This window comes from Chinchilla lanigera, unplaced genomic scaffold (genome assembly GCF_000276665.1).
Source record: "Chinchilla lanigera isolate Chin_1 unplaced genomic scaffold, ChiLan1.0 scaffold00092, whole genome shotgun sequence".
Taxonomy (NCBI): Eukaryota; Metazoa; Chordata; class Mammalia; order Rodentia; family Chinchillidae; genus Chinchilla; species Chinchilla lanigera.
This window is the reverse complement of record NW_004955493.1, coordinates 428,395-441,232: the sequence shown is the minus strand read 5'-3', so window position 1 is coordinate 441,232 and position 12,838 is coordinate 428,395. Positions and strand designations below refer to the sequence as shown.

Genomic DNA, 12,838 nt, shown 5'->3' with positions numbered 1-12,838 from the left:
AGATCACTCAGTCAGCACTACAGAGAACAAGTTAGAGATAGACAGGAGACTCTGAGTTCAGTGAGCGAAGTGGGGGGATGAAATAAGCAGTGGTCTTGCAGACCTAGAAGAGAATTTAGGTTTAGGACATAAGAAGGAGTTGGGTGATGAAGGTAAAGAAAAGAAGTGTTGGGTTATACTTCCCTTTCGTCAAAAGCAGAGACTTTGACCTGGTTTGGTGGTGTTCAGCCTCAGCACTGCCAGCCTTCGGTGTGGAGGAGTCATTGTTGTGGAGGCCTGCCGTACACATCGTACGACGTTTAACGTGCATCGTTTCTATTCACCTGACATCGGGAGCTCTCCCACCCAACTTGCCACAATCAAAAACATCTCCAGACACTGCCAGGTGTCCATGGGCAAAACTACTCATGTTAAGAACTTGATTTGGGAGAAAATGTGTTTAATTCTGGGCACACTGGGTTTGGAACATTTGAGGGGAGATGTCAGCTAAGACTTGGGCTTTGGATCTAGAGCCCAAACAAACCATCTGGCTTGTGACTCGGGTAGGGTCATGAGTGTGTAACTGACCTGTATTTACATGACGGCCTGAAGTATAAGCACCGTTTACCTCCCTGTGTCTTCTCAATCTCTTCTCTTCGGTGAAATGTTCCTGGTGGTTTGTCTCGCTTGTTAACTTTTATATCAGGCTAAGCAGCAGAGGAAAAAGCAGGTGTTCGGGCGAGGATCACATACCACTGGACTGAGCCTCTGGGAGCATCTAGTTTAAGGGATGGAGGTCTGAGATCAGTGAGTATTTGAAACTTATACTGGCCCATAATGTCTTTGCCTCTTTATTGCCCTAGGGTTTTCTCTTAGACCCCTTGAGGGGGCTTAGGTTGAAAGATCTGGAATTCCAGGACAATTTATAACCTTTTAAAGTATGGTATAACCCTTCTTTATAACAATGCTGCATGGTGAAGCGGTTATATCTTCAGTGCTAAGAAGTTGGGAGAGCCCCTCACTTATTAATTCTCTAAACAGTAGGAGACTTCGAGCCCCTAGGAAGAGCACAAAAATGGTGCTCAGTCTCTCCCTCCAAAAGTGGTGAGAGTCATATGTTGAGGCTCATTTCTCCCAACCCAGCTGATTTCTTTATTATGTAAGTTTGGTCTGGAAGTAGAAATAGCACCTCAGGGAGATTCTGGGAAATTCGTGAAGAGAGGATCCTAGCATCTACAATAATGACATATAATAGAGGCAGCCTTAGACTATGAATATTTTTGAGTGTCATCTGTACACCAACAGCTTTCAAGCATGTTATTGACGATAATATAACTTCAGCTCATTCCTGAACAAAACAACATTTGTAAACATAATTGTCCCCTAGTGCAATATATTTATTTAATGACCAACAAACTTCCTAAACGCATCCATCAAAGAATGAGCCAATTGTTCATTAGATTTGAGTAGTATCATCTGAAGAGTATATCCTTCATGATGCCTCTAGGTGTAACCTAAGTGGATGTGAATTACAAGTTTTGCTGCAAATAAACAGCTATTTCTATATATTACACATAATCAGTGGTAGACTCTACTTGATGTAATTCTGGCTACAAAAATCCAGTGAGAAAAGTCAGACGTCGTGGTGCATGCCTGTTATCCCAGCACTTGGGAGGCTGAGGCAGGAGGATCATTGTGAGTTCAAGGCCAGCCTAGGCTACAAAGTGAGCTCAAGGCCAGGTGATAGCAAGACCCTGTCTCAGAAAGACAGAAAAAAAAAAGCCAATGAAACTTAGCTGTTAAGTAGGGCTTCAGTTTGCATTTGGGGCTACTTTTCAAAAAATTTCAACAGCAATTTTGCCAATTTATATCATGAACCTTCACATATTAGGATTTGTAGCGATGGTAATAGACGACAGTATACAAGAAACATATAAACACAAAGATGTAGAATTTAGTTTTACAAGCAAATCTTCCCAACAATTAATTTTTTTCTTTTAAAGTTTCAGGAGACACTTAGAAAAGTCATCAGATAGGTCATATTTTTCTTTTTCTGTATCCTTCTTTCTCTCCCTTACCACACTCTTGCTTATGCACTGTTTAGTCAGCTCAGGCTGACACAACAAAACATCGTAGACAGTGACTTACACAACAGAAATGTATTTTTTCACACCTCTGGCAGCGGAAAGTCCAAAATCAAGATGTTGGCAGGTTCCGTTTCTCCTGAGATCTCGTTCCTTGGGCTGCAGATAGCACTCTTTTGCTGTGTCCTTATGTGATCTTTTTTCTGTGTGTGGTCACATCTTTTATAGATCGTCCTTTTCTTGTGAGGACATCAGTCATATGGGAGGATGCCAATCTATGACACCATTTAGCCTTCAATGAACCTATATCCGAAAACAGTTTGGATCTTAGAGCTACAACATACAAGTTTTAAGGGGGACACAATTCAGTCTACCAAGGGCGCACTATTCTTTCTTTCTTCACTCTCCCTTGTAAATATGTAGGCATCCATGTAAGGATTAGGTGCGTATAAGTTGGTCATCAAGCCTCAGGTCAATGAAGAACTTTGATGTCCAATGACAAGGAAAGTTATAGAGCTAAGGAAAGAACTAGATTTAGAATTCCCAGGCTATATGGATCAAAAAGTAGGGTAGTGTGATGAGAAATTATCATTTCACATCCAAAAGTTAGAAAAGTAAAGAAAATTTCTTTCTCTTTTCTATCGTACATTTGACTCTTTATTCAAAAATACCAAAATGATAATTGAAAAGAAATGCCATGTGCTTAATCCAGGATCCCCTTGAGTTTCTCACTGGTGGTTAATTTGGGTAGGCCTAGGTATTTCCAAGAGTAGAGTCTGGGCCTTTTCTTAGATGGGCATCTCCAAAGCCCTAGAATGAGCTCCCCGTGTCTGGCGTTGGGTGGGTATGGCCTGGAGTGCAGCCTGGAGTGCTTCCCATCGGCCACAGCATCTCCTGCTGCTGCAGGCTCGTCCCGTTGACCCAGCACTGTCCTTCAGAGGCTGGTGTCCACCAGCTGCCCAGGCTGATGCAGCACTTGCTTCCTTTTGTTGATGGCATTAAGAACTTTCTTCCTGGGACCCAGCTGCATGTGGATATTCTGAAGGTCCTCATCAGAGCAAAGCAACAGAGCTTCCAGATCAATCTGCTCTCGCGTGAAAATGGGAAGGAACTCCTCCAGGTGCAGGGACTGCAAGAACACTTCCAGGGGAGTGGCATCCACCACGTCTTCCTCCCACTCCACCTCGTCCTCATCCCAGGGCAGGTCACCTACAAGGCCACCTTCCCCTCCCTCATCAGCCTCAGCTTCCTCAGCCTCTGCTGTTGCTTGTCGTTGGAGCAGCTCACTGGGCATCTTAAACCCCAGCTCTCTCTTGCTGTCTGAGAGATCTTCAGAGCTCAGCAATCTGTTCCTCCTAAAAATAATATTTCCTAGACCCGGGCGGTTGAGAATGGATTCATGCTGCACATCGCCGTCTTCCTCTGCTGAGAATGTGAGCTTCTCCTTGAAGTCTCCTGATGACTCTGCTTCCTCCTCTCTGAACACTTCCATCACATTCCTCTGCCCACTTCTGCCTTCCTTCCCCGTCTGCTCTGCTGTATCTTTGTTTTTCTTGAACTTCATCTTGAAGGTGTCTTTAATGCCCTTAGAGAGGGATCCGAATGTACTGGAAGCAGAAGCACTTGAGACGGATGACCTGGAGAAGGTGCCCTTGAAAGAAGACAGAGTCCCAGACTCCTCCTTGCTGTAGGCTCGGGCCATTTTGTTTTGATGCTTCTCCTGGAGCTTTTCACATTCTTTGATTTGCCTCCTGGCATTCTTCTGAGCCTGCTCTTTGAGCCTGGTGACCTTCTTGGGGTTTGCAACATTCTGGGTAGTGGCAGCCTTATCTAAGAGGGCAACACATTCGCTCTGCTCCCTGCTGGCAGCGGCATCCAGGGGAGACTTCAAGTCATTGTCCAGGGCAAAGATGTTGGCACCAAAATTGATCAGGAATGTGACACAGTGGGCATGGCCATTGGAGGCGGCATAGTGCAGAGGAGTGTTTCCCCAGATATCACATCTGTTGGGGTCCCCTCTAGAAGAAAACATACGAAAGAGGCATATGAACTGTTTTCCTCCGAACACAAAGTCCAAGAAGTAGAAAAATTTTAAAAAGTAAACAAAATGCATGTTAGTGCAACATGTTTATCCTGCCGTGATGTTGACATATGATAGCTGCTGTAAACCTAGATATATCACAGCCAGACACCAGATGGCTGGACATAGAAAAAAAATCGCTACCCTATGTCTCCTTTTCAGAAGTAAGGAAATCTTTCCAAGGAACTCTCTAGCAGGACAAATTTCATCTCTCTTTGGCCAGAATTGGCCCACAGGCTTATGGGAAGGAAGCAGAGTACTATGTCTGATTTTTCCTTGCATCTAGGAATAGGAATACCCAAGAGTACACTGGCAAATGTTTAGGAACTGGCTCCTTCAGGAAGAAAACTAATTCCTGATTTACAGAATGTGCCAGTTTCTGTGCTGTAAATACACTCATTGTGATAGATCTCAAGTTACCAATGTGACACCCTTGGACAGAGAGTTTGGAAGAGATGTGCAGAGGCATGCTGTTATAAATCACACACGTATAACGGGTAAGCATAACCGTAAGAGCAAAGACAATAGTGAAATTTAGTAAAATCATTAGGAACTAATGCATTTTTAGTATTAATTTTTTTTTTTTTTTTGAGACAGGGTTTCCCTACATAGCCCAGACTGGCATTAAGCTTGCTAAGCTGGCCTTAAACTCTCTGTCCTCCTGCCTCAGCCTCCCAGTGTTGAGATTATAGAGATGTATCACCACACACAGCTGAGTACTACCTTTTAAATATGATTTATTAAGTTGTAGATTTATATACTTTTGTGTTAATAATTGTTGTTTAACTGATTCTCAAACTTCCTGAAAATTTAGCAATAACTTCTCAGGAGCTAGTAAGAGCTGATTCTAGCACAACACTGCTACCCTTCTCTGAGTCACATGTGGGAAGATAAACAACTGACCGAAAGAAAGAAAGAAAGAGAGAGAGAGAAAGAGGTGGGGGAGAAAGACAAGTCCCATCAACAAGAAAAAAGAGAGAAATTGGTGTTGAGTAGGTAGTAAATAGTGTCTGCTGCAACCATTATTCACACAAAGGGTAGAAAACCCTCTATTTGTCTGTCAGCTTACTTCCAGTACCATATAAAGGAGTAATTCTACAAGAGTTTAACTAAAGTGGAAAAAGGACATGATGGTAGTACTGAAGCCACAGACATAACACCTGGCACCGAAACGGGCGTGGAGCACAGTAAATCCATTCATTAGTGGAAATGAATGAATGCCTACGAGAATCCTGCCCAAGGCTACCAGCTCCCTGCGGGAGGCCCCAGCAAAGACAGGACAGAAAGCCTGAGAAGTCCTGGTTAGCACTGCTGGTGAGCAGAAGGCACTAACAGAAGAGAAGATCCAGAGTCCTGCGGCTGATCTGATAACGCGGTGTAACCTTTCCACTTTGAGTATTTTCTTGTTACTCAGAGTTTGGTTCCCAGGCCAGCAGCCTCAGCAGCACCTGTGATTGTGTCGGAAATGCAGAAATCTGGACTGCAGCACAGACTTACTGAGGCAGAGTCTAGAGTTTCACAAGACACCAAGGGGATTCACAGGCCCAGCGCAGGCTGGGAAGAGCTGCCCTGGTTAGAGTAACCCAGTGGACCAGAGAAACACAATTTAATGAATCAGACTAGTAACTCCGGGAACTCCTGGCTGCTTCCTGCCTTTCAGTCCCAAAGCATTTTTGCGTTCACTGTCCACCACCGGGCATCACAATCTGCCCCCTAGAGAACAAAGATAAGAATCATTAGGGCAGAAGTAAGATTCAGAGAGCTTCACTGATTTGACCGAGGGTAACAGGCAGCATACTTTGGATCAAGCCTGTCTGTAAGTCTAACAATATAATCTTATATTAAAACATTTCAGTTTTTCCATCTTTCCAGATACAGGTCCTCTAGCTTCACTTTTCTACGACTTCCTTTCTTCATTTTAAATTGAGAAAAATACATGCCAATAATTCCAGTTATTTGGGAGGCTGAGGCAGGATGACTGCAAGCTCAAGCCTGGCCTGGGAAATATAGCAATTTAGCAAGAACTTGTCTAAAAATAAAAATTAAAAAATGGTTGGGGATATAGTTCATTGTGAAGGACCTGGGTTCAGTCTCAAGTACCGAAAGCAAAAAACAAACAACAATCACAAAAAACCCAACCCTATTCGTAACCAGAATTGCCATGTGAATTAAATAAGTCAGTATATAGAAAAGTGCTCGGCATACTGTGAGCATTCAATAAACATTACTTGTTATTATATCCCTTGTCTTTAAACACATAATCCTTCATTCCAGGTATTTGTTTTTGCTCATACTCACCTGGTGAATTTCCAGCTCCTGTGGGTTTAAAGCACTTACAATTTTACTTAATTTGTGAAATACTTATGTCGTCTTCCTAATTAAATAATTAGAAAACGTTTTTCTCGCTTTCATCATCTGTATCTCCTCAGAGAAATCTTAAACCAACCCGAAGAAGTCACGCAGGAAAGTGGAAGTGACTGAATGGGGCCAGGTGTTCTCCTTCAACAGGAACAAGGTTAAGTGTGTGCTCCTTCTGGAAAGGGCAGCGGAGGCTCAGTTGTGCCTGATCCTCTGCTGAATAAAAGTAGGAACAATATTTCTAGAGCCTCTATTTGAAATGAAGCTGGAAATCCAGAATTTCATGGAATTTTTTAAAGCAGTGACTCAAATTTAAAAGAAAAACATGGTGAAGTCCAAATAAAACACATTGCGGACTAGGTCCAGCCCATACATCGGCAACTTCCTTTTTCAGAGAGAACAGCTGAACAGATACACGCATGGGTGACATTACGTGACATACTTGGGGAACGCAAAGTACACATCCGTGTGACCAGAGCACAGCGTTGGGGGAAAGAGTGAGATGTGAGAAACAGAAGGAAGGAAAAGTGAAACTGAATCTAAGGAAAGCAAATATCGAATAACACAGTTTATGGCACTGCCTCCAAGAAGGCTCTAGTCAGCCAGCCTGATTTAATTGTTCTGAATCAAAGGAGACTTCTTTCAACCTTGGCATGGTTGTGCCTCTTCGGGGAGCACAGTACTGTACTTCACGCCAAAACACATTTTTATTTATTTTAACCAAATACCATATTCAAATGACTCCTTAAGTACTGACTTCAAAGAAGGATTGTAAAACATCCAAGACGTTACTATAGACATAAACAAAAACATGCTGATTAAATTTGCCTGAAATTATCGTTGCATTGGATGAGCTAAAAAAGCAATTACTGGGAGGAATGTAGGGGGAATGACAGGGTACTGAGAAGTCTAGATTAAATCAATGTGCATAAAGCCCTAACATATTAGAATATTCCCATTTAAATGATGTTTTTAAGATGGGAGTAAGGACAGGAAGACAACCTAAGATGAACAAAAAGGTAGGTTTTCTTTAAAGAAAATTTCAAATGCAAACATCCAAATTCATACATGAAACTGTCAGTAAGATAGTTCGTGAAGTTTCCCAGCGCAGTAAGCTATTTCTACTTGTACGAATTCTATTTAAAGACAACTTGCAAACTGATGTAAAACTTAAAAATATTTCCTGCTGACAAGCTTCGTGGAGTCTTCCTAAATTCAGTCCTTCTCCCCTTCCCATTTCTTGATGGCACCATTTCATACATCCGCCGAGGTACTCGCAAGCTGGACCCTTCGTTTGATGATCCAGGTCCCACGTGGGTACTCCATGGTTTCCTTGAGCTGAATTCAGGCTACTGTTGATTTTTTCCTATTGCTTTTTCCCCAAAAGAGAAACTAAGGAGACTTAAAGCTAATTTATACTTTCATTTTTGGTAGGTCAGAGCATTTTGCGCAATAATTTTTAAAGCTGGCCTGGTATTATTGTCACTAACGAGGCCATTTGCTTAAATTACATTGCTCTAAGCATCTGTTCCATTGCAATTTTCCTTTTGAATTTGATTTGATTTTTTTGTGAAGATGTTCCCAGAAAAAAGCAATTCTTTCAAAAATGCTTTTCTACATAAAAAAGAATTATTAGGACTTGCTAATAATCAAAGAAATGTGAGTCAAAGCATGCATTACCATTTTCTTTTGCCTAACAGATTGGCAATGGTTTAAAATATTAATACTTGGTTTTAGTAGAAGTGTGAGGAAAGAACTCTGGTTGAAGAAGCAAAACTTTCCTAGCACACTACGTACCAAGAACCTTCAAAACATAGCACCTTTTTAAATGAACTATTCTAGTTTCAGGTATTTATCCTAAGAAAATGTCAGACATTTGAGCAAAGACTGTGAACAAGGATGTTCGTCCCAGCTTTACGTATCAGTTAAAAGACTGGATTCAAATTAAATGCCATAAAGAGACAACTGATCAAATCACTCTGCACCCAACCTGCATCCCTCAACAGCTGAACGAACAGAGGGGCGTGTGCATGTACTCCTGCCTCGCTGGCTCTGCCTTGGAGCCAGCCCTCTACGGCCCCAACCTCTGAAACTGTGCCAGAATAAGCCCTTCCATAAATACTGTAAAGAGCAAAATAAATAAAGATCCATATTCTTCTAAAATGCAGGGAGCTAGACTCTGTAGAGATGGGGAAGAAGGGAGAGAGGAGCATGGGGTGGGGGAGGGAGAATAAAAATGACCAAGAGACAATATGTGTGTGTGTATGTGTGCATGTGTGTGTCAAAGCCCACACTGAACGTAATCCTTACGCATTGCAAATTATATCAATGAAAACATTTTAATAAATTCTTCCTTTAAATTGTGCATGCCTGTGATTTTGTCCCAGTACCAGAAATATGACTAACACACCAGTGTAGGACAATACATGTATTCAGTGTTTTTCATCTTTAAATTTAAAAAAAGAAAGAAAGAAAAACAGCTTTCTAAGAAAGCTAGAAATTTGATATCAGTGGTCCCCATAGAATCTGTTGTTTCATTTGGGTAATGAGAAATAAACACTTAAATTATCAGGCTAGAATGAACTTCAATGACTATTTATTTATTTATTTATTTTGGTTTTTCTCCAGTACCGGGAACCGAACTCACGACCTTGCGCTTCAATGACTATTTAGCTAAATTCAAAATTTAATTTTGTATTCCCCTTTAACCCCATTAAACCGCCTTAGCAATTAAAGATTGTCTCTGGTCAAGATGGGAGATGACTTCTGGAAACTCTCACAAGACTGTTTTTAGCCTTTACCAGGCAAACTCAACACAGCAGATCTTAATGATTTTAGGATAAGGAAATAAAATCTGAGATGTAGGAGAATCAGTGGGAAAATAGGAGTTGAGAAAGACTAGAAAATGAATTGTTAGAAGAATTTTTGGGTCCATATCCAGTGTTTAATCAATATGAATAAATGGGCTAGATTTTGATATTACATGAGCAATTATGCTATACTGTCAAGTTAGTGGAGAAAAAATTGACTACATAACAAACTGTGTTGGAATAAACCATTAAAAATGTGGAGAACACACAGTTAGATCATAACCTTAGATCTTAAATCAAAATAAATTGTACACAAATAAAAGTCTTTAAAATAATAAATGAAGCCCAGGGAGGTGGCACATGCCTATAATCTCAAGAGGCTGAGACAGGAGGATTGCTGTGAGTTCAAGGCTAGCCTGGGCTACATAAGCAAGTTCAAGACCAGCTTCTCTCTCTCTACCTCTCTCTCCCCACTTCTCTCTGTGGGATTGAGGGTGATTGTCACCCGACAGTAAGAAGTTATGGAAGAGATCTCATCTGCGAAGGAGAAGGACAAAAAAAGCAGAATCTTTCACTACAGATGAGATTAGAGAGATGTGTTAAATGTGGGAAACAGTGCAAAATTTTGTAGAAAAACACCCCTCAAGGAGGGCGACGGCAGAGAGTGATGAATATGCTTAAGGACAAGGCAGTGTCACATTTCCATGACATCCTCAAAAGGAGGCAAAAGCAAGAGTCATTGGATAGGTTCCTTGTTAAAACTGCACGAAAAGTAAAGAGATTCCATTGACCCAACAGACAGCAACGATTGCACTAGTGACAGTGAAAGTCGTGCTACACAGTGACCCTCCTCTCTCTTGTCTCCCTCACACCAGGTTTTCAAAGGTAACTGCAGGTTAATTGGTTTATTTTTCTTTATATTTTGTATTTTCTTTATTGTTTTGTATTATACTACAGTATTGTAATCATTTTATATGAACATTTTGGGGATGTGGAATTAATCATCGGAGTTTCCACTGTATCTTACAGGAAAATTTGCTTTGATATATAGTATTGGGTTACAAGCATGCGTCTGAGACAAGTTTTACTGCTTTTGTAAATGTGAGCCTACCTGAGGTTCTCCTGGATAAACACCGGAACGGCTTCCCCGCCATTAAGGTAAAGCTCAACTCCCTACGGAGCTGACAAGGCTCTCTGTGATGCGGCTTCACTGCTTGTTCTCGTCCTGTCCCTGTTCAAGCCATGTCCTCCCACACGCAGCTTCTTCAGAGCCTAGAGTGCACGGCGCGCACTCTTAGAGGAAACTTGCTTCCTTCCACCTTTCCTGGTCCACTCCTCACTGTTTCGATGCCATCCTACCGATCCCAACTTAACTACTTTCTCCTCAGGAAAAGCCTCCTCTCACCCTGAGGCCGGGACAGCGTCTGTGCTATTTATTTAGTGCCCTCGACTTCTCATTTATAGAATGTATTAGATAGCTTATTTTCCCCTCTCAAATCTGACTGCCATGACAGGTTGTTGATCAGTGTCGCCAGTGGCTAGCAAAGAAGAAGACGAAGGAGGGACTGTGATATATCAGACACTAGATGAGTCTGACTTGAATTCACTTGGCTCACTCATTCACGTTTTCTTACTTGAGTCACGGTTTTCCGCACCCCAGCCCACCTGTAACAGCCAGAGCAGGCAGGAGAAAGCTGTCCAGCACTGTCTTAAAAGCCAGGGAGGGCGTGGGCTGTGTGTGGGATTACGCGAGTGCTGACCGACAGGAAAAGGTGTTAAGAAGCGCTGGAGGTTCCTTCTGTAGCTTGGACAGCCAACCATTCTAATCAAGAATTGCGGACTTGAATCCTAATAAAAGACTACAGAATTTTAATAGTGTAGATGGAAAAGTGAAAACCCATAATTTGTCCTAAGGAAGGGCAAAAACTTTGAAGAGTCAAGTACTTAAACTTCATGGGCAAGACTTTTAAGCACATGGAATTAAAATATTCTTCCCTAGCCAAGAGAGATAACAATGCCTTAGAATAAAGGGCCTCTTCTCTCTGTGTGGGTTAGGGATGAGCCACTCTCACGGTGCCAGTTCTCTAAGAGAAAGCGCCTCTAGCACACATTTATCTTTCTCCTAAAAGCCAAACATGCAGACAGTTTATGAAGAGGGCAAAGTGTCTGCACAGCCTTCCCTGCCTCACTGCTGCCTGTGAACTCCCACATCAATGCCGCCTCTAACAGGAACCAGCAGGTTCAACTTACCCCCGGCTGCAGATTATTTCCAGGGCTTGCAGGTTGCCATGGTAGGCGGCGAGCAGAGTGGGGGTCATGCCATCCTCATCAGAAAGATTCAGGTCTCGCGTGGTAGCCTCTTTCAGAAGTTCCAGGTAGCTGTCACTAGCAGCCTGGTGGTAGCGAGTGGACATTTTTTCTACCAAAGCTTGACCGGATATCTCTCTCCAGGCAGAGAAGCAGGCTGGCAGAGCAACCTTCCTGTGGAGCTGGTTAATCAGTGACAAGGAGTGTCACTCCCAGGCAAAGCTCACCCCAGCCTCTCTCCTTGGCAGGCAGCCAGCAAGGTTCGCGGCACTGAACTCGGGCCTTTCCTCCTGAAATAGACAGCACACTGGATAGTAAAGCCTGAGATGTTCATCTCGAGTATTTTGAGGCACACTTAAGTTCTGCTGTCCTTTGAACAGGTTTTGAATGGAATGCTGGCCAACTAGGCCCAGAATATGAAGTACAATTTCTATAAAATTTAGAACTATTCTAGATCACTGGTGAGGTCTTATAAACAACTTTATCAAGATGTATACTTTATACTCCTTAAAATTTCCCCATTCACTTTACCCATTTCATTCATTTAAAAATCATTCAAATTCAATGATTTTTAGTAAGTTGACAGAGTTGTGTAGCCATTACCATAATCTAATTTTTTTTTTTTTTTTTTTTTTTTCTTTTTGAGACAGGGTTTCACTATGCAGGTCAGGCTGGCCTTGAACTCACTTTGTAGCCCAGGCTGGCCTCAAACTAGCAGCAATCCTCCTGCCTCAGCCTTCCAAGTGTTGGCTTTATAGGCATGCACCATTATGCCCAGCTCTACCATAATCTAATTTTAAAGTATTCCTATCACACTAAACATTTCCTTCATGTTCAATTGTAATCAACTATTAGTCCTACTTCCAGCTCTACAAAGCTCTAATATGTTTTGTTTCTATGTAGATTTGCTTTTAATAGCACTTCATATAAAGGGAATTATACAATATATAGTATTTTGGGTCCAACATTTTTCAAAGTATAAATCTGGAACTTCATCCTTTTCATTGGTAAATAATACTTCACCATGTTAATGCACCAAATGTTCTTTATCCATTCAGCAGTGGATGGACATTTTGGTTGTTTCTCCATTATGAGTAATATTGCTATGAAAAGTCACAGGAAGTCTCTGTGTAGACATACTGGTATATTTTCATATCTCTGTGTATTTACTCTAGAGGGGAATTGCTGGGTTATACGGTAAATTATTTTTAGATGTAAGA

General features: G+C 41.8%; 1 protein-coding gene across 1 annotated transcript; it reads right to left on the bottom strand.

The window, feature by feature from the left end:
* Positions 1–1,776: 1,776 nt before the first annotated feature.
* On the bottom strand, positions 1,777–11,894 carry Anks4b (ankyrin repeat and sterile alpha motif domain containing 4B). Its single transcript, XM_005405050.2, has 2 exons — positions 11,562–11,894; positions 1,777–4,081 (listed from the first exon to the last, which is right to left on the bottom strand). The coding sequence occupies exons 1-2, from the start codon at positions 11,723–11,725 to the stop codon at positions 2,998–3,000; spliced, it is 1,248 nt and encodes a 415-aa protein (XP_005405107.1). The 5' UTR covers positions 11,726–11,894; the 3' UTR covers positions 1,777–2,997.
* Positions 11,895–12,838: the final 944 nt, after the last annotated feature.

Excerpts from the sequence above, each read along its gene's own strand:
- Anks4b (XM_005405050.2), bottom strand. The coding sequence starts at position 11,725 with ATGTCCACTCGCTACCACCAGGCTGCTAGTGACAGCTACCTGGAACTT. Across the intron at positions 4,082-11,561 it reads GAAATAATCTGCAGCCGGGG|AGGGGACCCCAACAGATGTG; the intron begins GTAAGTTGAACC and ends GTTTTCTTCTAG.